The sequence below is a fragment of the Martes martes genome, assembly GCF_963455335.1.
Source record: "Martes martes genome assembly, chromosome: 1".
NCBI lineage: Eukaryota > Metazoa > Chordata > Mammalia > Carnivora > Mustelidae > Martes > Martes martes.
The window spans coordinates 108,116,270-108,141,100 of record NC_137888.1 but is presented as its reverse complement, the minus strand read 5'-3'; the positions used below and the strand labels follow the sequence as shown (position 1 = coordinate 108,141,100).

General features: G+C 39.6%; 1 protein-coding gene across 7 annotated transcripts in view; it reads right to left on the bottom strand.

The window, feature by feature from the left end:
* Window positions 1-324: 324 nt before the first annotated feature.
* Window positions 325-24,831, bottom strand: part of RTP4 (receptor transporter protein 4) — a 47,854-nt gene continuing 23,347 nt past the window's right edge. Inside the window, exons 3-5 of one of the 7 annotated variants that reach the window (XM_080812682.1) lie at window positions 21,089-21,223; window positions 20,253-20,414; window positions 411-978 (exon numbers count right to left, since the gene is read on the bottom strand). In XM_080812682.1, coding sequence (XP_080668808.1) covers window positions 20,283-20,414; window positions 21,089-21,223 — 267 coding nt within the window. In that variant the 3' untranslated portion in view covers window positions 411-978; window positions 20,253-20,282. Of the gene's footprint in view, window positions 979-6,355; window positions 7,405-20,252; window positions 20,415-21,088; window positions 21,224-24,831 lie in introns of those variants that run through there. The other 6 variants (XM_080812686.1, XM_080812683.1, XM_080812681.1 and 3 more) reach the window with 6 other exon arrangements.

Below are 24,831 nucleotides of genomic sequence, written 5' to 3'. Positions count from 1 at the left end.
CATGAGGAGGGCAGGAAACTCCAGCTAAAGGGCAGATTTGGGCCATAGCTTTCTAGATCTTTAGCAGACCCAATCCTGAGACCCAAAAGAAAAAGTCCTTTTTTTTTTTTAAAGATTTTATTTATTTATTTGGCAGAGAGAAACACAGAGACAGAACAAGCAGGGGGAGCAGCAGAGAGAGAGGGAGAAGCAAGCTTCTGGCTGAACAGAAAGCCCGATGTGAGGCTCGATCCCAGGACCCCAGGACCACGACCTGAGCTGAAGGCAGATGCTTAACCAACTGAGCCACCCTGCAACACCAAAAACTCTTTTTTTTTTTTTTTTAAATAAAAATTCATCGAACTGCTGAATTCACCACCAGTCTTTGAGTGTGTACCCTGTTAATTTTCCTGGGGTTAGAGACTTTCACAGGGAGAAAGGAATAGAATTTATTTCAGCTTTATTGAAGTATAATTGATAAACACAATTGTAAGATATTTAAAGTATACAATGTCATGATTTAATATACATATACACTAGGTAAGTTCCCCTATTATTGAGTTAATTATTTCTGTCTGGCTTATTTCACTGAGGATAATGCCCTTCGCTTTCATCCATGTTATCCCAAATGGCAGGATTTCCTCCTTTTTTAAGGCTGAATAACATTCCATTGTGTGGATGTCACATTTTCTTCATTTATTCATTTGTTGACAGACAGATAGTTTCCATACCTTCACTATTACTGCAATGAACATGGGGTGCAGATATCTCTTCAAGAAAATTATTTTGCCTTCTTTGGACATATACCCAGAAGTGGGATTTCTGGATCGTATGGTAGTTCTACTTTTAATTCCTTGAGGAAGCTCCATACTGTTTTTCATAGTGGCTGTATCAGTTTACATTCCCAGCAACAGTGCACAAGGGCTCCCTATTCTCCACATCTTCACCAGCATTTGTTATTGCCTTATCTTTTTTAAAGGAATAGAGTTTGAAGAAGACCTGCAGAGAAGGCGAACAGAGTTAGGGTTAGGACTATGGGTTAAGACTAAGGAGTCTTGCTAGCCAACTAAGAACCCACTTGAAAAATATAGTTCTCATGGTTCACCTCCCCATGAGAGACTACGGACTCTGAAAAACAACCTGAGGGTTTTGAAGGGGCGGGGGGTGGGAGGTTGGGGGAACCAGGTGGTGGGTATTTGGGAGGGCACAGATAGCATGGAGCACTGGGTGTGGTGAAAAAACAATGAATACTGTTACGCTGAAAATAAAAAAAAAATATATATATACAGTTTTCTTTAAGGAGGGTTGACTGTGTGTTAGAATCTGAAGGACAGCCTCAGAGGAAGACTTTTTTTATAATGAGGTATAATTTACATACACAACTAGTAGGTATATGGACACATTTTATCTAGTTTCGTTTCCACTAACCTGGAGAGCGTTCCTTAACAGTTCTCCTAATGCAAGAGTGCTAGTGACAAATTCTCTCAGCTTTCATTGGTTTTTATTTTGCATTCCTTTTTAAAATATTTTCTTTGGATATGGATTTCTGGGTTGATAGATTTTTTTCCTCAGTGCATTAAGGATGTTGTTCCAATATTCTCTGTTTTGAATTGAGAAACCAGTGGTCATTTTTACAGTTATTCTTGTTTCTCTGTAATATGTCTTCCTCTCCTCACCCCTCCCCCATCTCAGCTTCTTTTAACATTCTTTTTAATCATTTGTTTAACCCATCTTGGCCTACAATAATGTGATTAGAATACAGCGTGGGGTGGGGTGTTTGTGTATATGTTTATGGGGCTTGAAGTATACTGTTTCTTATATCTGTGAGCTAATCTTTTTCATGTCCTTAAATTTTTTCAATCATTATTTCTGTAAATATTGTCTTGCTCTTGTCTCCTCCTGGTGATCAGGTTATATGTACACTAGACTCCTTGATATTGTATCACAAGACAATTGTCTCTGAGATTCTATTCATTTCCTTCTAGCATTTCATCTCTCTGTGCTTCAATTTGCATAATCTCTATTGTTCTGCCTTCAAGTTCATCAACCTTTCTTAAACATTATTTAATCTGATGTTAAATCCCATGATCTTTTCATTTCAAATATTGTATTTTTTAGTTCTAGAATTTTCATTTCTATGTTAAGTTTTTCTTTCTTTCTTAAGATCCCTACTCATTATGTAAATGTTTTCCTTTATTTATTAGAATTATAATAGCTGTCTTAAAGTTCTTGTTTGCAAATGTCATTGTCTTTCTCATTTTTGTTTCTCTGTTTCTGATTTTTTTTTCTTTTGATTATGGATCATGTATTTATGCTCATTTAAATGTCTAGGAAATTTGAATGGTGCATTATGGGTTCTACATTTTCAAGGATTTTGTCTTCTTTCATGAGAGAGTTTAATGTTTTATTTTCAGCAGACATTTAAATTGCTCATGGATCAACATAGTTCTTTCAAGTTTTGTTTAGAAACTTTTATTAAGCCAGTATAGAATGACTATTACCTTAAGGTTAGACTAATTCTATTTCTAAGGTGCTACCTTTCTATGGGTTTTATTTAATTTCTGGAATTTCATCCAAAGACTCTATTCTGCTGACTAAAATGCTCTCCCCTAGCCCTGTGCAAACATTGGTATTTGTTTAGATCCTGGATCCCCATAGTTGTTTTCCTCTGGTTGATATTTTCGGTCCAGCTTCATGCCATTTTTCTCTACACATGCACAGGTTAGTATTCAGCTGAAAGCTCAAGGCAGTCCCCAAGCAGATTTTTAAAGCTCTTTTTGTACCTAGGTCCCTTCTCTCACTTACCCTGTCCCAGAAATTCTAGCTGCCTTAGTGTCCTGAGTTCTGATCTCTGGCTTTTCAGCTCTGTAAGGCAGCTGTGGTCTGGGAGGGCTCCCCTTCTCTGCCCTACTGTCTGGAACATGCCTCTAAAAGAGAGCAACACTAATCGTGGTGATGACCTTGTTTGTTTCTCATCTCTCAGAGATCACAGTCCTGAATTGCTTTTAGTTCACATCAGAAAACAGTTATTTTATAGAATTTGTCCAGGTTTATAGTGATTTACTACAAAAGAGCTAGTGTGGTATCTATTAGTCCATCATGGCAGGAAACAGACATTCCACCAAACAGAATATATAACTACTTGATACCAAGTACTGTGTTACTCTTTGAGGCTTTACAAATAAATAGCACATTCCTGGCCTCATTATCTGGTAGAACAGACAGTTACACAAATAAGTTCAATGATGTCAGCAGAGCTTTCATAGAGGAATGTACTGAGTGTCAAAAAAAGAAGAGGAGGCAATATTTAACTATCTGAGGAAGTCAGGAAAGATTTCCTAGAGGAGATGGCATTTCGGCAGGAAGTTTCTATTTTGCTAGTTGGAGAGAAGAAAGACACATTAAGCAAACAGAAAAGAATAAAGTGTGTGTGTATAGTAAGAAACACTAGATGACTGTTATATAGGTTCTACAAGGGTGAAGGAAAACGGTTACGATGTGAAACTAGAAAAATAGGGTCCAGTTCATGAATGTCTCCTTAAATAGTTTGGCTTATCCTGCACAGGAACACATAGCATCATAATGATTAAAAAGCAAGGTATCCGTGAGACCCTGTCTATAGTTTATTAGTTGAGATTTTGTATAAGTTTATTATAAACCTCAGGGGTTTTTGTTCTTTTAGTTTTTAAAATAAGATAATGTCACAAAATGCCTTATTAGCCCAGTGATGGTTAATGTAACTAATGCCTGTGAAGCACTCGGCTCAGTGTTTGGCACTTATTTCTCAAACATGATAGCTGCTTGTGTTATTGTTATTTCTACAGGCATATGGGAGCTAGAGTTGGTTTGTGAGGTGGTGTGTTTTGTGAATAGGCATGTGTTTTTAGAAAAAAAAATGCTGTTGACTGAATGAGGGTAAACTGCATGTAGGGGAAGGATTGGAGAAGACTAGAATATGGAATGGTCTAGAAGATATGCTCAATAGAAACCAAGAAGGTCCATCTTCTGGAGGCAGAATCATGGCATGGTCAGTGCCTCAAACCATGAACAACTGCTTTGACCCTGTTGAGGTGTGTTTTACCTGCATTTAGTCAATGCTCATTGACATTTAATAATCCCTAGACAAGGAGGTATCATTACCAGGGGTGAAATGCTCAATTCAGACATTCACTTAAAAGCATTACCTAATGTGAGCATATTAGCTATTTGTGGAAGATCATATTTTTCAAAATGGTCACAACAATAACTCCAACCCCACATGTTCTTCTTGTTATGCAACATTGACACTTTACCCATTAATTCTGAGTGGGCTTGTCACTGGAGCAAAATGGAGTTATGTGAATTCTGAGCCACAGTCAAAAGGCAACACAGGTGATACCTGTTCCTCTTGGGACACTTTCTCTTTGAACTCAATTGCTATGCATGAGAAAACAAAGAGCTGACACAGAGAGGCCACATATAGGTTTTGTGGGTGACAGCCCCAGTTGAGGTCCAATAGTGGGTACCAACATCTAGACATGTGCATGCCTAAGGCCATTAACAATTCTGGCCCCCATCTTCAAGTTACCTCTGCTCCACTATGTGGAGCAGGGATGAGCTGTCCTTGCCAATCCCTGCCCCAATGCTGATTTATGAGCTGAAAAACCAAGGGCATTATTTTAAACCATCAAATTTGAAGATTTAAACCACCAGATTGCTTGGTAAGCAGCAATAGATAACTGGAATACTATTTTGTATTTTCTCCCTTTCATGGTTACTAAACATACAACTGCTAGCATTTTAGGGTCCTCAATTTTTAAAAGGTATTAAAAGGAGTCCCATATTAACAATAAAATATGAAGACCGACTGAGCTAGGAATTTTAACTGGTAGAGTATAGCAGAGGCATTATAACAATGATATTGGTTAGTTTTTTCTGATAAAAGACTATTCTCCACCTGTTAAGAAATGCAAAAGAGTTTCCTGAAACTGGATTTTATTTCCCATAGCAATTATCTTGACAATATATTTTCCTTTTACTCATGATAATGCACTTATTTCCTAACCAGACATAATTTGTTTTTTAAAAACAAGAAAATTATGCCTCTCTTGATGTTGACAAAACCAGGTGAGCTTAAGTAATTGGGAAAACAGGCATCTTTTGAAATCATTTCTAACATTAGGAGAAGGAAGGGAAAAATGAAGGGGGGGCGGAAATTGGAGGGGGAGACAAACCATGAGAGACTATGGACTCCGGGAAACGAACTGAGGGTTTTAGAGGGGAGGATGTGGCGGGATGGGTTAGCCCAGTGATGAGTACTAAGGAGGGCACATATTGCATGGAGCACTGGGTGTTATCTGCAAACAATGAATCATGGAACACTACATCAAAAACTAATGAGGTACTGTACAGTGACTAACATAATAAAAAAGAATGAAAGAAAGAAAGAATTTCCACCAATTTGTCCCCTTTCCTTCCCTCCTCCCTATACTTCCTCCACACAGCACCTTGCACACACTCTCAAATGTGGTTGCAACAGTTGGCAATAACAACTAAAGATTAGGCTTCCCAAAGAGAGAGACTAAGAAAACGAGCTGGAAACATCTCCCAGTAGTTAGTTCTCTTCTCCTTAAAGATGGCTTATGTGGAGAGGGTTCTGCTACACCTGGTTTGGGATAACAGTAGGTTTCCCAACATCCTGGAGAATTGTTGTTGAGGCCTTACAAATGGGAAGGGATTGTGTAGACTATGAGATACTACAGACAGATACAGTGAACATCTTCTCCAAATAAACATCAGGACACATTGATCCAATTAATGGTCTGACAATGGGGGAAAGCATTTGAACCCAGTACCTATAGTTTGTCTACTGCTCTGGGAGAGAAGAGAAATTATCCAATGATAGTTCAGTTGTTCTGATCCATTTAGGGAATATCCCACCCTATTCTAACATACAACATGTGTCCATCAAACTGGCCAGCATTAAAAATAAATAAGTAAATAAATAAATAACCCAAAAAACCCTTTTTATTCCTACCCAAATAAAAATACAGTTCCCTGTGAAACCCAGAATTTTTTTAATCCATCAGTTTTTGTTATTATATCAAATGAATTCTTACATTTGCATGTCACTTATACATTTTGAATTCATGTCTCAGAAATTCTCAGTGAATTCCCCCAACTGACTACTGCACAAAGACTTGGAGTGGTCTCCAAAAGAGGAGATAAGATGCTTACTAATTGTTTGTTGATTGATTATTAAAACCAGAAAATAATGGTTTGCTGTGTGTTTTAAAATGACTGATAAGAAGAAATGGCTTAAGACAAGGCTAATCTTTTAGGGAGTCTGAGAACCCAATTAAATCAGGAAATCTACCCCAGAAAAAGGCACAGGACACAGGGTATCCAATTTTTATTACAATTTCAGACAGTGCATGGACTTCAGGTTAAGAACCTCTGCCTAATGATGACGTTCTGCATGGAGTATGAACTAACTTCTTTGAATTTAAAATCGGTCACCATTTATTGCAAACCTACTAGATGTCAGGCACTGGGAGAGGCCCTCCACTTCTACTTCATCACTCTTTTGAGAAGTAGTTCGAGATGGCCACAGTTTACAGACCAGGAACTTTCTTCTCTCATCTTTTCCCCATGACAACTATTAACATTCTCAAAATTCAGCGTTCTTCCAAGGAACACATTCTGGAAATTGTTAATATAGTCAAAACCCTTTATTTTAAGGGTAAGAAAATTGGAGCTGAGAGAAAGAGAGAGAGAGAAGTAACATGCCTAAAGTCAGATGGTGAGTTGGTACAGGTTCGGCTTGGAACCCCAGCTATCCATCTATTATAAGAGAAGGGTATTTATACGCCAACCCCAGTCAGTTATTTGTTGCGGGCTGTTTGGCAGATGGGGAGATTCATTAACTCCAGCCTTTCCATCTTCCTTCAGTGGCCAAAGTGGGCTGTGAAAGAAATGCAAGTGTTGGTAGGTGCAAGTCACTCAGCATCTACAGAAAGTGAGGGGATATGTTCCAACTATTGATGATGTCTGTTCCATCTGCGTATCCATGCATATCAGATCTGTGGATTTGTTTGTGAGTTGGAAGTCTTGGCTCCTCACTTCAATACAGTTAAGCTCCATGTGAGAATCTATAACGAAACACCATTTGGAAACTCAAAGAAATACTTCTGGAAACAACCAAGATAATGAAAGGTTTGTGAAGCAAGCCAAGAAAGATGATGGCTCTGGGCTTATGTAGCCTGCAGAAGGGGAAGTTGAAACAAAGCTTAATTTTAAACCACTGAATTCAATCACTTTCCAAATTCTGTTAATTCTGCATCCACAGTGACTTCCTTTTCTACTTCTCAGTCCTCTGCCAAGGCTCTTGATATTTATCACCTGAATCAGTCACTTTCAAAACCATTAGATCTAAAGCTTCTTTCTCTAAAATAATAAAATAAAACATAAATAAATTAATTAAATTAATAATAATAAATAAAATAAAAATAAAAATATTTTATGCCTTGTGTATTATTTGGAAATGAAAATCATATATAATATAATCTATCAACACATATCATTTCACAAACAGCAACATAATGCCTGTGTGTAATACATGGAGAGGTAAAGGAAGGTAATTTATAACAAAATGATAACAGATTTGGTAAACTAGTGTACATAATCAAGTAGTAAACTGTTTGCATACTTTGAGTGTATAATTACAAATGCATACCAGTATAGATGTGTTGGTTTGGGATTCAAATATCATTAGTGTGTATATACATAAAACAGAGTTAAATGTCAGGCTCTGACTATTATAAAAAGAGATGTTCAATTTTTATGTGGCATTCAGGACAATTCTTGGTTATTTGTAGCTGGCTTGTACAATACAAGATGTCTATATTCTTAGCCTCTGTTCACTGAACACCAGAAGCAAACTCTAAAATCCCTCAAAGTTTCAAAACAGGCCTTAAAAGCAGTATTACCTCCCCTGAGAACCACTGAGTCATTATAATAAAATCTTAGTTGTTCCTTCAACTTCTAATCTCTCTCACCTACCCTCCACATACCCACCCAAGTCAACTTCCTCGAATGCAGGGAAGTCCTTTCTCCTAAACTTTCATGGCCCCTTCAGTCCAAATTCCTTTCACCTGGTAAGAGACCTGGGGGTTGGTCTGGCTAGCAAGAGTTTCAGAAAGTTAGAGCCAGAACCAGCACCTATAGTCAGAGGTTTTATATTGCTCAGTTCCTGGGTGTATTACTTACACCTTTTCATAGATATAACATGTAATGTTTAAAAGAAAGAAGTACCAGGGCCCCTGGGTGGCTCTATCAGAGCCTTCAGCTCAGGTCATGATCTCAGGGTCCTGGGATCAAGCCCTGTGTTGGGCTCCCTGCTCAGCTGGAAGTCTGCTTCTCCCTTTCGCTCTGCTGCTCCTCCAACTCATGCTCTCTCACACATGTGTGCTTGCTCTCTCTCTCTCTCTCTCAAATAAATAAAATCTTTTGAAAAACAAACAAACAAAACCAAAGAACTATATATAGCCTAGGGTCTATATATAAGACTCCATATAAAGCAGTCTGGTGTTCCACTAAGTGCTCTGAGAAGCCCTTGTTAAGGTCTGGGTTGCATAGAAGCAGGGGTGTGCTGTCAAGGTTCCTCAAATGTCCAGTCTCTCCTGGTGACTCAGGAAGTGAGTGAGGCTGTTACCGGAATCAGCAAGGATCTGGAAGTTCCTTGTCTCTGCTTGTGTTCTCTCTCTGGTTTCCTGGTCTGTGTTCTTGGGTATGCAGTGAACTGTGGACTGTTTGTAGGCTTGGAGCAGTCAGAAGAGGTAGAAGATGGTTAAGATAATATGAAGGATGAAGGATGGCAAATGAAAGTGTTGACAACTTCCTCCTCTAGGTAGAGCCCAGCAACAGTTCTCCAGGTTCCTTAAGGACAGGTGGTGCTCAGAAAAGCCAAAGAGCATGTGGTACTGGAGGTCATGTCCTCGTTCTTGGCCCCTATCAGTATATGCCTCCAGAACTTTGTCAAACCCAAAGAAGAATGAATATGGATACTCACTAAGGGGTGGATATATGGGTAGAGTAGAAGGAAGGAGTTGAAAGAGACCTAGAAGTTGAGAATAAAGTAACATGCTGCAAACATAATTTCTTTGAAATCTCGTGCTTTATCTTCATGCTTTATTATTGTTATATTTCATAGTACATCATAATATTTATTTTTTATACCTATTTAGGGGTGTGTGTGTGAGTGTGTGTGTGTGTGTGTGTAATATTCCCCACTAAAGCAGCTATGAGCTAAACTAGCACTCCAGGAATAAATATCATATTTCTCCTATAGTTTCAAGTCACCAGGACTGGGTACAAACACTTCATTAGGACAACTTAAGTCCTTTCCAGTTACCTGCGGCTCTTCAAGGTATTGGGCTAATCATGGTGCTCTGGGATCAGAGTCTTAGCAGGAGAGGAATCCATGCTTTGGGGAGATGTTCCAAGGAAAGTAATGTGGTTTGGTAGGGCAAATCTGCAGTGGCACTTGTGTAGGAAAAGACCTTAAATTTTAGGACCCAGATGATCCTGTCTAAGTGAAAGTCAGTATGGATGGTGAAGAGAGGGCTGGTTTATCAATTTACCCCATAATTATTTACTGAATCCCTACTTAGAAGTGCCAGGTACTGATGAGAGCTAATGTGGAAAACTCAGAACTGCCTCTTTAAAAAAGGACTACATGGCTATGGTTAGACAACTAATGAAATGGGTCGTGCAGAAGGGAAGGTTCCTTCAGGATAGGGCAGTGGTTCAGATAGCTGGGAACGGAAGCAAAGAACCCAAGTCCATGGTGCAGTTCTTCCATGTGTGGGTGCAGAGATCTGTAGGATTCTAAGGACATGCTTGACCATAAAACTTTAGGCCTGGGTACTTTAGCTCGGGTTTCAGGACATCTTCTGTTTCTGATTAGAGTAGTTAATGTTGGTAAGAGCAGTCAGTCAGGGTGGTGACATGCCAAACTGACAGTTCATAGCTATGGGTTTCTGTTGCCAGTACAGACAGTCCCTGACATAGGATGGTTCCACTTTACAATGGTACAAAAGCTATATACATTCAAAAGAAACTCTACTTCAAATTTTGAATTTTGATCTTTTCCCCAGTCTAGCTGATATGCATGATATTCTCTCCTAAGGCTGGACCGGGGCAGTGAACCACAGCTCCCAGTCAGCCGTGGGATCATGATGGTAAACATGCTGACAACCATTCTGTACCCATACAGACATTCTGTCTTTCAGTACCATATTCAATAAATTACATGAGATATTCACCATTTTATTATAAAATATGCTTTATGTTAGGTGATTCTGCCCAGCTGTGTTCTGAGCACATTTAAGGTGGGCAAGGCTAAGCCATGGTGTTTGCGAAGTTAGGTATATTAAATGCATTTTCAGCTTATACTATTTTCAACTAAATAATGAATTTGTCAGGATATAATCCCATTGTAAGTGGAGAAGCACTTGTATATGTTCCATTAAGCAGACCTCTTTTATGAGCTATTCCACACTTCTGGGCTTCGAGAGGAAAGCATCTGTCTGCAGTCCATTCGACTTCCGAGCTCCACTGAAACTGTGTTCTTACGGGTCACCATCAACCCCATACCATAAATGTTAGTCTTTGTTTTATGTAACTGAGGTGAATGTGACACTGCTAACAACTTCTTGGCTCTGTCCTTGAGTTCCTTTGACACCATCCTGCCCTATCTGTCATCCTGACTCTCAGCTCCTTCTCACTTTCTTCTACTTGCTCAGTCTCTTCTACTTGAGCTTTAGAACCAACATGCCTAATGTACAGTTCTAGGCATCTTTCCCTAATTGCATCCACATATCTGGATTTTATTACCCTCTATTTACTAATGACTGCATCCACCCCCCTCAGCAAACCCCTCCATTTATACAGCTTCTTGCTCCACATATTTTTGTGATGATTTACAGGCGGGGGTATGCCAGAGTAAACTCCTCCTGGATCATCAGAGCCTGTTGCTATGTTTCCAGAATTTTTTTGAGTTGCTTGTTAAACCATTGGGAGCTTGAAACCAGATATGACGGAAGCTTCTATAGCATGAAAATCAGGAAATGCTACAAATCCCCATCCATTTCCTTTCCTCCAGAGAAATGTTTTACTGGGCATCCCTGCCACAGGCACCTTTAACTTAGCATTCCAGTATGGCTCTATCAGTACTCCTCCTTCATCTCAAACCTGGCTCTGTTCCAACATTGCCTCCCAGAATAGTGAGGGAAACCACCACCCACTGAGTTGCTTCAGTTGAAACGTTAGGGACAACATGGTTATCATTCTCCCTAATTTCTTTATTTCCACCTATTTCTCTGACTTTTTTTTTTATTTGATTCTATTGAGCTGTAATTTACATGTGCTGAAATGTGGTCATTTTAAACTATATAGTTTGATGAGTTTTTGACAATTATATATACATATGAAACATCAGCTCTATCAAGATATAGACTATTTCTTTTAAAAATTTTTTTAAAGATTTTATTTGTTTATTTGACAGAGAGAGAGTGAGAGAACACAGCAGGGGGAGCAGGAGAGGGAGAGAGAAACGTAAATTCCCCGCTGAGCGGAGACTCCAAGCCAGTACTCAATCCCAGGACCCCAGGATCATGACCTGAGCTGAAGGCAGATGCTTAACCGACTGAGTCACCCAGGTGCCCAACATATAGACTATTTCCACAAGCAAATCAATTCCTTCATCCTTCTTCACAGCCAATTATCCCCACAACAGCTGATATTAGGTAACCACTGATCTGCTCATAGATTAGTTTTACCTATTCCTAACTTTTCTAGGAATGGAACCTCGTACATCTGTACCCTTTTGTGTCTGGCTCCTTTTACTCAGTGACATGGTTTTTTACAATTATCCGTGTTGTTGCACCTCTCTCCAATTTTTCCTTTTCATTTGAGTAGTATTTAGCCATATGTATGTACTGCTGTCTGTGTGTGTATGTGAGTTTTGAGATATTATTTATTTATTTGACAGAGAGAGAGAGACAGTGAGAGAGGGAACACAAGCCGGGGGAGAGGGAGAGGGAAAAGCAGGCTTCGCGCTGAGCAGGGAGCCCGATGCGGGGCTTGATTCCAAGACCCTGGGATCATGACCTGAGCCCAAGGCAGACACTAAATGACTGAGCTACCCAGGTGCCCCCACAATCTGTTTATCCCTTCTTTGACTGGTGTATATCTAGAGTGTTACTGGTTTGAATCTAGTATAAATAAAGATTGTATAAAGATTTGCAGATGGACATTTTTATGGGCACCGGTTTTCATTTCTTTTGGATTTGCAGACGTTGTAAGACTCTTTTAGAAAGGCAGGATCCAAACAGTGCTGCTAGAATTTCTTTTAGTTTCTTTGTCTAGTGGCAGAATAATATATTATTGCTTTCTTTGTTTTCTGAAAGACATTGTATAGGATTGTTATTATTTCTTCCTTAGATATTTGAAAGAATTCACCAGAGAAGCTATCTGGGCTAGGATTTTTCTTTGTGGAATGTTTTTAATAAGAAATTTAATTAAAAAAAATAGATATAGGACTGTTCGGAATTTCTAGTTCCTCAAGTCAGTTTTGACCTTTTTTCCAAAGGTTTCTTTTGTTTCATATCAGACATTGAATTTTTTGGAATAAAGTTATTCATAATAACTTTTATTATCCTTTTAGTTACTGTAGAATCTAGAATAATGTCCCTCTTTCCTTCTTCACATGGATAAGCTGGCCTTTTCTTGTTTTTCTTAATGAATTTCAATAGAAGTTATTAGTTTTATTGAAATGTTGGTCACAGAAGCCAATCAAGATGGTGATACACTGAGTGGCAGGTCATAGCTGCAGGACTCAACAGCCAACATCTACTCCTCCACTGGGCAGACCTCCTTTATAAGCTGCTCTTATCTCGAGGCTTCTAGACGAAGATATCTGCTTGGAACTCAGGGCCTAATGTTTACGGTTAACTTTTGGTTTCACTGATTTTCTCCATTATTTGTGCATTCTCTATTTGACTAATTTTTGCTTTTATTTCTATTATTTTTATTATTTCACTTACTTTAGATTTGTCACCTCTTTTTGTATCTTTTTAATACAGAAGCTGAAATCATTTATTTGATTTTAATATTTTCTACCATAATCATTTAAAGTTTCACAACTTCTTTTAGGCACTGCCTACCTGCATCCCAAAGATTTTGATATGCTGTCATTTTATTTTCATTCAGTTCAAGGTATTTTCTAATTCCCCACAGGATTTCTTTTTTTTTTTTTTTTTTTTTTTTTTTTACCCAACAGTTACTTAAAACTATGTTGTTTATTTTAAAAAATTTTTTGTTTATATTCTAATTCAATTCTGTACAAAGAACGTACTCCAGGATTTCAATCTCTTAAGACTTACTGATTTTATTTTATTTTTTAAGATTTTATTTATTTATTTGACAGACAGAGATCACAAATAGGTAGAGAGGCAGGCAGAACCGAGGCAAGCAGAGAGCCCGACGCGGGGCTCCATCCCAGGACCCTGGGATCGTGACCTGAGGTGAAGGCAGAGGCTTTAACCCACTGAGCCACCCAGGCGCCCCAAGACTTACTGATTTTAATCAACTGAAGGATTCACCTTATTTATTTTCCTGCTCCCAGTAATGATGATCCTGTGATATTTACTGTCCAATGTCTGAAAGTGCTTTTTGTTTCATATCTTTTCCCCAGTTTTCTACTCATTTCTAAATGGCAGTGCACGTCCTGTGTCTGTTACTTTGTGATGACCCAAGGCCTCCCTGACTTGCTGAATCTGGCTCATAATGATTAACTTCCTTACTGCTCACTTATCCCTCAAGTCTCAACATTCCCCGACTGCCCTCCTCCCCCAGAAACTTGGTTAGAGCCCTCTTTTGTTTGTGTGTGTTTTTCAGCATCCACAAACTTTCTCATATTTGTATGTATTCCATTCTATTTTCCTGTTATATTTTTACTACGTCCCATAAAGAATATGTATTTTTATATATAAGATTGAACTGTATGAAATTTCTATTTGATCACTTTTTTGATCTGCAAAACTAACATCTTCCCTTGGTTCACCTCACCACTGTGAGGATCAAATGAGATAATGTATGTAGAACAATGAGGAAAGTATCTGGTATATGGTAAGTGCTCAGTAAAGTTTAGCCCTGTTGCTGTTCCATTGGTGGTGTTTACCAGCTGCTTATCAGTTGGGCTTTGTCTCTGCTAGATGCCGGGCAGGTCCCTCAGATAGCTGCTCACTCTGATATGTCCCTGCCTCATGGAAGCCTCTTAGAACCCTCTCAGCTTTTCCTCAGCTCTTTGCTTTGAGTTAATGCCCAGGAAAGGGCATCCGTTCCTTTGTGACAGGGACAAGGTTCCTTGGGCTTCAAGTTGGTTGGGAAAATCCTTATACTCTATCTCTTCATCTCTCCAGGAAGTTTCTCAGGTCCCTAAGACCAGCTTCATGACCAGCATTTCTCATTCCTGAGGTGGAAAGGGAACTGGATCTCAAGTACATTCAGTAACCTTTTAATGTTTTATTTGTGGTTGTTTTTTTTTGCTTGTTTATCTTATTCTCATTTTTTATGTCCAGTAATGTTTGGATTGCTTGGCCAGAGTTTCTTGACTGAGTTCTGGACTAGGGTGTCCTAGAAATAAGATGTTACTGATGGCAGGAGCTGCTATCCGATGTACCTGGTGTTTCTATAGCTGCCCTGTCAGAAGCTCCCAGGAGACTGAAAGTAGAAGTGGCACCAGTCCTCCCTTTCAACCATCAGCTTAACCAAAGTGAGGAAGGCCCTTATCTAGAAGTCTTAAAATCTGGTTCTTGTCTACCACTTGCTGAGTGACTTGACCAAGTACTATTTGCCCTTTAGACCCCAGTTCTTTCAGCTGTGCAAGGCCCTGTTAATTCCCAGTTTCTAGGACTTACTTGAGGTTTTTTGTTTTCTTTTAAAATGCATTTTGGGGATTTCTATACAGAAGAAATTGGAGAAGGAGTTCTTTTTCTGAACTACATCTTTCTAGGACAATGCAAGTTGGTAGTTTATTAGCTAATGCTTTTGACCTTTTCTAAATGGAGGTTTAATTTATTATCTAGGAAAAACTCTGTGCCCTCAACATTAAGGACATAGAATGAACCTCAACACCAGAAGGACTCAACTTTGTGTCCCCCCTCAATCATGCGAGTGAATGCGTCAGCTCCTACTTTGAAGGTACCATTTCTCAAATAATAATATGGGGGATAATGATTCTTGGCCACCTACCCACATCAGAATATTGTCACTACACATTATTTAAAAGGCACTCTAAAATAGTGCTTCTCCTGGGATAACTAAAGTGGAAAATGGCAGTAATCACAGGTGCATATACCTCCGTGGGCTGCATTAGCCATGGTCCCTGGGAAGTAGTGGGGGCTGCTTAGCTGATAGGAAAATTGTAGGCATGTGGGCTCAGGTTCTGTGAGGAGCAATTACAGCCCAGAATACAGAGCAATTGCAGGAGGAAGTTGACAGCTGTAATTGAAGAGCATAATATGATGTCAATGGAGTGAAAAGGAGAGAAAAGAGTGCAATCCACAACAGCAGGATAGCAATGAAATCCCTGTGTTTGATCATTTCTGTGTCTTGTTTCTCTGTCTAAAGAGAAGGACTCCATAGGAAGTAGGCCAGGATTGAATCCTGATCTTGCATTTACTAATGTTACTGTCTTGAGCACATCATCCTCTCTCAGGCTTAATTCCTTCCTCTGTGGAAACTAGGGTGGTAATGTTTTGCAAAGTTGTTGCAAGGAGTAAATGAATTGCATACGTAAAAGCAGCGGGTGATAACACTTCAAGACCATAAACATACATTCTGAGTTCTCATGATGCACCAGGCACTGGACTGGCCATAGAGGAGACGCAGGTAGAAATGAGATAGTGCCTGCCCCTCAGGGAAAAAGAGGCTCTGGATGAGAGACACACATACACAACTATTCGGGAGCAGAAGGCAAACTACTGTTTTACCATAAAAGAATCCAACTCATTTCAAAATATTTCTTGCAGGCATTTTAAAGATCTGTCAGCTCCTCTTTTACTGTTGATATAGATCGTGTCCATAATTAAAGTGGATGTATCTGAATATTTTTTCTCTATCAAAACCATCAAACATGAGTTAATCCTTTGATAACAATGATCACAACCACAAACCACTGTATTTATAATACTTTCTGGGATTCTGGAGATCTGGAGGTATCCCTATATAAAAACTCGGTAATTAAAATGAATTATCAAGTGAAGCCCATGTTCTAAATTGTGTCATTGCTGAAGCACCAGTCATCTAAAAGGAGAGTTGGGGCACCTGGGTTGCTCAGTCAGTTGAGTTTCTGACTTTGGCTCAGGTCATGATCTCAGAGTCCTGGGAATGGGTCCCATGTCAGTGGGGAGTCAGCTTGTCCTCTGCCCCTCTTCCTGCTTGTACTCTCTCTCTTTTTCTCTCAAATAAATTAATCAAATCTTTTTTAACAATAAAAATTTTAAAAGTAAAAGGAGAGTTAGTTCCAAGAAAATCCTGGTCTGATTTGAGCTCTAAGGAGCATGTCATTGAGGGTTCTTCCTGCCTGGGTCCTGGCTACGTAATGAACCTGAGACCCAGGGCAGAAGATAAGCTCCTTCAAAAGGGTGTGACTCTCACATTCCCAGCCAGAGATAAATTATTTCTAAGATCCTGATGCAGCCCAAAGTAGTCTTGGCCACTCTTTGACCCCTGGTCCCCCCAACAATTGTTCATGGAAACCAGCTGCTCCATGCTCTACCTCCTTCACCCCAACCTTTGCCATTTGCTGCATTTTCCTGCCTTGAGCCACATTCAGTGGCCACAAACCATTCCCAGGTCAAATCCTACTAAGTGACTAACTAGGCTCCTGTCTTTGTGAAAGCAGAGGGGCATACACAGGCTACCATAGAGGTAACAATGTAAAGAAAAAAGGTATTACCCATAGGGCCTCAGGAAAGAAAGCTGCTTGGAGGAGATAGAATTGCAGATGGGCCTTGAAGAAATGTTTTGATTTCAGATGATGTAAATGACAAGGCGTGAACGTTCTCCAGTAATTTCTCTGGACCCAGAGCTATAAATGCACCGAGGCCCTCCTCCCGGAACTTTCCCAGACAGAAGAAGTTCTACCTCTGTTTTGCTCACCAAGGAATTCTCTGCTCCCCATCACCTAGGGAGAGGGCTTTGGATCTTTCTCTGCTTCTGAAGGAGAGCAAGATATAGAATAGGTGTCCACAGAATGCAGCAGGCCAGTGTCTGAACTATTACTTCAAAGTCCGTATCTTTCCCTACTCACCCCAAATCTATTCCATGTCTGAAAGTTCTCTGCTAGAGATATATATATTTTTTTAATTGCAAAAGCCTTTCAGTATTCTATGGAACACATGGCTGGTGTTCAAAAAATTTTTAAGAAATAATTATACAGGGGTGCCTGGGTGGCTCAGTGGGTTAAAGCCTCTGCCTTCACCTCAGGTCATGATCCCAGGGTCCTGGGATCAAAAAGTAAGGATAATTCATTTTGGAGAGTAGTTTGCAGTTTCTAAAAAAACTTCCATACTCACTTTTTTATTTGATTGACATAACAACTCTATATTAGCTTTTGCTACCTAAAAAACCACTCCAAATCTTAGTGGCTTAAAAAACACAATCAGTTATTCTCACAGAGTGAGACTCATTCAGGTGGTTTTGCTCATCTTAGCTGGGCTGTTCATGGGTATAGGGGTTAACTGGGGGTCAGGTGATGTAGGATGACGCATCTGGGACAAATTGGCTCTGCTCCACCTTCTGGGACCAGTGTGTTAGCCTAAGCATGCTCTACTGGTGGTAATGGAGGAAGCCCACTAGAAAGCAAGTAGAAACACAAAGGCCCCTTGAAGGCTAAGCTCAGAACTCTTTTGCTGTCATTTCTATTTTATTTTATTGCCCAAAGCACATTACATGGCTGCACTCAAGAGTCACAGTGTAGGGAAATAGCCTCTTCCCTTTTGGGGGAGATCACATGGCAAAAGGCATGGTTATGAGAGCAGGTAAAAAATTAGGAAATTTAGTGCAATCTCTTATAAATACACTGTGGTAAAAGGGCAAGCATTACTATCATTATGCTTATTCAATGTGCAAAGAACCTGAATCTCAGAGAAGTTAAATGTTTTTTTTTTTCCCCCCCATGGAATAAAGCTGATTCTTTTGACACCAAATGCCATTTACTTCTATTGCACCACAGATTTGCCTAGGAACCCATGTGCTAAAGTTAGATGGAGGGGATTCTAGAAGAATGATCCTTGGGAGACTGAATATTGTCAACGGTCAGTGGCCAGACCATATATATGAAAACAGAACTCTGTCCCACAACCTCTGCAACAGCCAGTCCGGGAAGACAAACCACAGCTTCTGCAAAGTTGACCCCAAACAGTCAGGACCTGACCAATAACTGCCAGCTGCCCTAGTTCCCCTACTTCTGCTTTAGGACTAATCAGAGAAAGCCAAATATGCTCCCCTAAACAATTGCATAGGATGCCCCTGTTCTAGATAGTCCTCCTTCAGTTCCCCATGCCAAAATCTCCAATCTCTTGGGGCATACTTGAAGCCTCCCCTTTGCTCACTACAAAACTTTCAGACTCTCTTGCCTGCTTTTGCCAGAAGTGTGGTGGTAGCTGACTCCCTTGCTAAAGCAAGCTCTAAGTAATAGTCTTTGCTTTTTCTCATTGGAGTGGTCTTTATTTCCACACCCTGCCACCTAGAGACCAAGCAGGAGACTCTTTAGGTCCTGCCTGTAAGATCAAGGGAAAATGGAGACTGGGCCCAAAATATTCACTTTAGATGGCCCCAATTTTTCCCCAGCATTGGGCAACCATCTTGACTCTTGACTCCAGGAAGTGATTGAAGTCTTTATTTTAAAAATGTTTTATCCTTGGGGAGCCTGGGTGGCTCAGTGGATTAAGCCTCTGCCTTTAGCTCAGGTCATGATCTCAGGGTCCTGGGGTTGAGCCCTGCATCAGGCCCTCTGCTCAGTAGGGAGCCTGCTTCCCCCTCTCTCTCTGCCTACTGTGATCTCTGTCTGTCAAGTATATAAATAAAACCTTAAAAAAAAAAAAAAGTCTTACCCTGTATTCTTCTCCTGCAATAAGTTGTGGATTTTAAGCATTGGCATTTTGGGTCCTATGAGTCCTCTTAAACAAACACTGACTAAACACAAAACTGGAACCAATCCATATCTGTCAACTGCTGATTATGTAAGAAAATGTGGTACATCCATACAATGGAATACTTTTCAGCAATTACAAACTAAACAAAAAAAATAAGATACAATAAACCACATGTCACATGCTTCCTCTTATATGACACTTTTAGAAAAGGCAAACTTCTAGAGACAAAAAGCAGATCAGTGGTTGCTAAGGACTAGCTGTGGGAGTGGGGATTGACCACAATTGGGCACGGAGGACCATTTTGGAAACATTCCCTCATTTAGAACATTTGGAACTGTTCTAAGATGGATTGTCATGATGGTTGCCCAACTGTGTACATTTACTAGAAACCACTTAACTAGGAATTTACAGTGGGTGAATTTTAGGGTATGTGTTTTATACCTCAATAAAGCTGTTTAAAAAGAAAGCACTTTGAAAAACAATGTGCCTTGGAAAAGAATAAACACATAGCATGGATGAAAAGGAAACACTGTCAGGAGAATTGCCAAGGACCCAATGTTTGCTGCGACATTAGCTGCTGCACTCTACGGCAGCTGGGTACTCAGAACTCATTCCTCTATGACTGGAGTGGGACCTTCTCAAGAGTCTTCTGTTTGACCCATTGTTTCTTACTTTTGTTGGCTTTTAGCACCCAGAAGGTCAGCACTCGTAGGCATGCCAGGTACCTGGGCTCTGGAGTCAGACAGACTCAGGTTTCAACTCTGGTTCTGTCATGTATCAGCTGTGTGACATTGGGCATATAATTTGGCTTCTCCAACCTTTGATTCCCTCACATATAAATTGGGACTAATAATTCATATCTCATGAGGTAGTTGTGAAGATAATATTAATTGGTACGTAACAAACTATCCCAAGCTCGAAGGATAAAAACAATCATTTGATTACGTTTAGTGATTCTATGGGTGAGAAATCCTGGAAAGGTTTGTTTGGGTGGTCTGCACCTGACCCACAGGGTATTAGTGGGGGCACCTGGGCTGGGGGATCTACTTCCAAGATATTTTCTTCACTCACATGCCTGGTGCCTCCATGATCATGTGTCCTCTAACCTGTCAGGGCCTTTCCATGAGATACAAGCTTCTCACAACACGGTGGTCTCTGGTAATTGTGCTTACACAATGGATGACTTCTCCAACAGTCAGGAAGCAGAAGCTGCCAGGCAAGTTGGGGCACTACCTGGAATGGCAGAGCATCACTTTCACTGAATGGTCTTGGTCAAAGCAGCCCCAGGACCCACCCACCCCCACACAGGTAGGTGTGGGTGGGTTAGCAGGTCACATTTTCACCTGAGTGTATGGACTGGGAGATACTATCGAGACATACTGAAAATACAATCTACCACAGAGTTAATGGCCACCTACTGCAGGGCTTGGCAAAACTTTACAGTAAGGACCAGGTAGTAAATATGTCAGACTTTATAAGCCATGTGCTCTCTGTCATGATTTCTCAACTCTGGTCTTGTAGCACAAAGGTAGTTAGTCATAGACAAGATGTCACAGATAAATTCTAAATGAAGAGTTGTAGCTGTTTTCTAATAAAATTTTATTTACAGAACAGAGGAGGCCAGATTGGTCCATGGGCTATAGTTTGTGACCTCTGATGTAATTCATGACATATAATAAGTGATCAGTAAAAGTAGAAATTATTATTGTCATCATTATTAAGAGCTTTTAGAAAACCCCTAACCCACTGTCTACCTTTTCTTCTATTCATAAGGTAACCTGACTTAGCCAACACTCACAGTTTAGTGTCTCTGGTCACCTAGACGCTCCCTCTTTTCACTTTCCTCCATGACTGGCACCTACACTTTGGGTTCCAGTAAACACCCCCCACACATACACACACCCCACCTTAACATCAGCTCTCCTTCTCCCTGATGGAGCCATGCAGGTTTGGTGGGGTTTATACCATACTGTTTTTAAGGCTCTCTTTAAGGCTCTTTTTAAGAAGGAGAATACAAAATTGAAGCAAGAGTGCATCTTTACCTAGAATGAAAAAAAAAAAAATCACAATAAATACATTTTAAAATGCTGAAAACCCCACAAAATCTAGAAAAATGACATACACTGACATCTGTCATATTTCCTCTAAAATCTAATCAAATTTTTATTTGATTTTGTAATATCATTTGCTCTAGAGAAACTAGAAAGATAATATAGTTTTCTTCTACCATGGTTAACCAATTCTTTATAAAAACATTTTTGATAGTTTAGGAAAGTTCCTTTATGCTTTATTAATAATGCCATCCGAAGTTTTAGGATTGTTGTCAAACAAGGGAACTTCTGTCAAGTTTTTCTCTTGTGTGAGTAGGACGTTTTCAGGGCATTTCAGGTTTCTTTGTACAGTGACTCATCTTAAGTACTCTGAATCAAGCTGCTCGTTAATGAGCTCACTGTTGATGTCCTTGGTATGGTATATATTATCGTTTTTTTATTATCCTTCATTGATATTATCATTCCAGATCAGGTTTACAGAATATTTTAAAATTTTCCAAAGTGCTTGCATGATTCACTTCACTTTGTTGATTGGATTATCAAACAATCCAAGAGTTACTTACTAATTTTATTAGAAAGTTATCTTTCTCTTTTTTTTTTTTTAAGATTTAATTATTTATTTGACAGAGACACAGTGAGAGAGGGAACAGAAGCAGAGGGAGTGGGAGACAGAGAAGCAGGCTTCCCACTGAGCAGGGAGTCCGATGTGGGCCTCAATCCCAGGCTCCTGACCTGAGATGAAGGCAGAGGCTTAAAGACTGAGCCACCAAAGCACCCCAGTTATCTCTTTCTCTTGAAGAAATATTGTCTTTGGTGATTTTTGGTTTTGTTACAATTTGCCTTTCAAGATCAGAAAGTTTCTATCCATTCCCTCACTAGTGTCGATGCCCATTGTTCTGAATTCCATTAATGTTTTTAAAAGTCCCTGAATTTTTATTATGAAAGGTTTTAAACATGCAAAGTAATTGTTTACTAGTACAATAAATATCCACTAATTTTTATCTGAATTGTCTTTCAATTCTTCAATAAATAAATATTTAAAGACTAAAACAAGGTATCCTTCATGTATGTTCAAATCAGAAAGCCATAAATTCTCACTTGCTTTACTGAAATGTTCCTATGTCTTTTCAAATCGCAGCTAAAATGGTTTATTTGAACATTACCAACTTCCTGAATAAAATTGTGCATCTTATTTATGTTCAGATATGTGTGAAATACATAAATGTGTCCCACTCAATTCAGACCGAGTGTATCCCCAACTTTCTCATTGCTAGACCACCCCCACGCCAAAAACAAAAACAAAAAATAAAAACCTTACAATCTATTTTATGCTACCTGACACTAGCAAAGTTGAGATAAAGGCAGATTGAAAGTAGGAAAGGATTGTGATTTTAACTAAAAGTGATTAAAATAACTTACCCAGGAAAACAGTATGGAGGTTCCTCAAAAAGCTAAAAATAGGGCTATCCAGCACTCAGCTATTACACTACTATGTTATTTGTCCAAAGGATACAAACATAGTGATTTGGAGGGGCACATGCACCCCAATGTTTATAGCATAGCCAAACTATGGAAAGAGCCCAGCTGTCCACTGACAGAAGAATGGGTAAAGAAAATGTGGTCTATCTATCTATACACAATGGAATATTACTCAGCGGTCAAAAAATTGCCATTTGTAACAATGTGGATGAAACTAGGGGGTGTTATGCTAAGCAAAATAAGTCAGTCAGAGAAAGACAAATACCATATGATTTCACTCATATGTGGAATCCAAGAAACAAAACAGATGAACATTGGAGAAGGGAAGGAAAAATAAAATAAGATGAAAATAGGGAGTAAAACCGTAAGAGATGCTGAACTCTGGGAAACAAATTGAGGGTTGCTGTAAGGAAGGTTTGTGGGGGGAAGGGATAACTAGGTGATGGGCATTAAGGAGGGCACTTGAAGTACTGAGCCCTGGGTATTACATGCAACTGATGAACCTCTAAATTCAATCCCTGAAACTAATAATACAGTATATATAAACAAAATTGAAATTATAAAGAATTTTAAAAAATACCTTAACTTGGAAAATTTACGAGAACAAACAAATACATTGCTAACTTCTATCCCCATGCCCAGTTTTGATTTTGGGTTTTTTTCTTTTTTAAGAGAGAGCAGGAAAGTTGGGCAAAATAACACAGCAAATATGGGAGCAGGGGATCAGCGACCTCTTTTGCTAACCACTCTGTGAGACTCATGGCAAATCTTTTCTTCTCCAAGCCTGTCTCTGTGTCCTCAACTCAGTATGAATCCACCTTAGCCTGGTTGTAAGTGTCAAGACACAGGGACTGAAGAGGAATCCAGATACCCAAGACAGCATCATGAGAAACATTTGATTAAAATGTTTTGATTTTTAAATGATTTGATTAAAATCCTTTGAGTTTTCATTCTTTGGGATTATTTTTCTCCAAATTTCATCTTTCTTCAAAACAAAAGGCCCAAAGGATTTTACCCAGACTCCCCTTGCTGCATCATAAGTATAATCAAAACATACCCTGCGGCTAGAAACATGTTGTCCCAGATGCAAAAAAAGCAAGCAAGAAAGATCCACAAAATTTCCTATACAATGACTCCAAAGAACATTTTGCAGAAGACAATTGATTTCCACCAGCACACTCATTAATTTTCATGACACCTTCTCTAAGTTTTAGAAACAAATGAAGTTATTAATATTTGAAGACACTGGGCAGTATTTTCTGGGCCACCTCATTAAAAAGGCTCCACTGTCAACTAAAGAAAAGGAGGAGGGTCTAGAACCAAAATCTAGTCTTAGAACAGGCTTATGAAAAGCCACAAGCCCCGCCACTGTGACGAAAAAGTGGGCTGGAAACACTGGAGGCATCAAACTGGTTCTCAGAATTGGTACTTCACATTCCCACATGAGTAGAAAGGAATGTAGGCAGGAGCACACAAGAGGGATGGAAGGACTTCAGAGGCCCTCTGCAAACTCCTCCTTCCATCTCAGGGACCACCTTTGGGCCAGATGCTGATTTATGAACTAATCACTCTCCTTGGAGCTGGGGGTGAAGCATGTGAGCTGTGTGAGAGAAAGACAGATACCTGAAAAGAAGTGGATGCTTTGCAAGGAAAGGGTGGAAAATGGGCACTGGGCAAGCAACCCACAGTGTTCATGAACTCATATTTTGAGCTGCCTTGGTTTTGCACTCAACTTCTTCAGCCCTTGACCGTCTCAGATTTTCACTGTCCAATAACAGTGGCCTGCACTTGACTAGCAGTAGAATTTTCTCCTGAGGAGGGAAGCGAGATGAGAGAAGACAGGGTATTCAGGAGATGGTGTGGAAGACTGCAAAGCACAGAGCTTAGGAGCAGAGCTGAGGACTAAGATTTCCAGCTCTGTTGTCACTAGCTGTTGGATCTCATGTACTCAGTCTCAGTGCCCAAATGAGCCTTGGTTTCCCCTTTGATTAAATGAGGATAACAGTACTGGCCTCAGCGTTGTTATGAAGATTAATTGAGATACTAGAGGTGGAATGCTTTGAGCTTGAAACTTCTAATGAATATTTGATTTTTAAAAAACAGTTGTTTTATTAAAATTT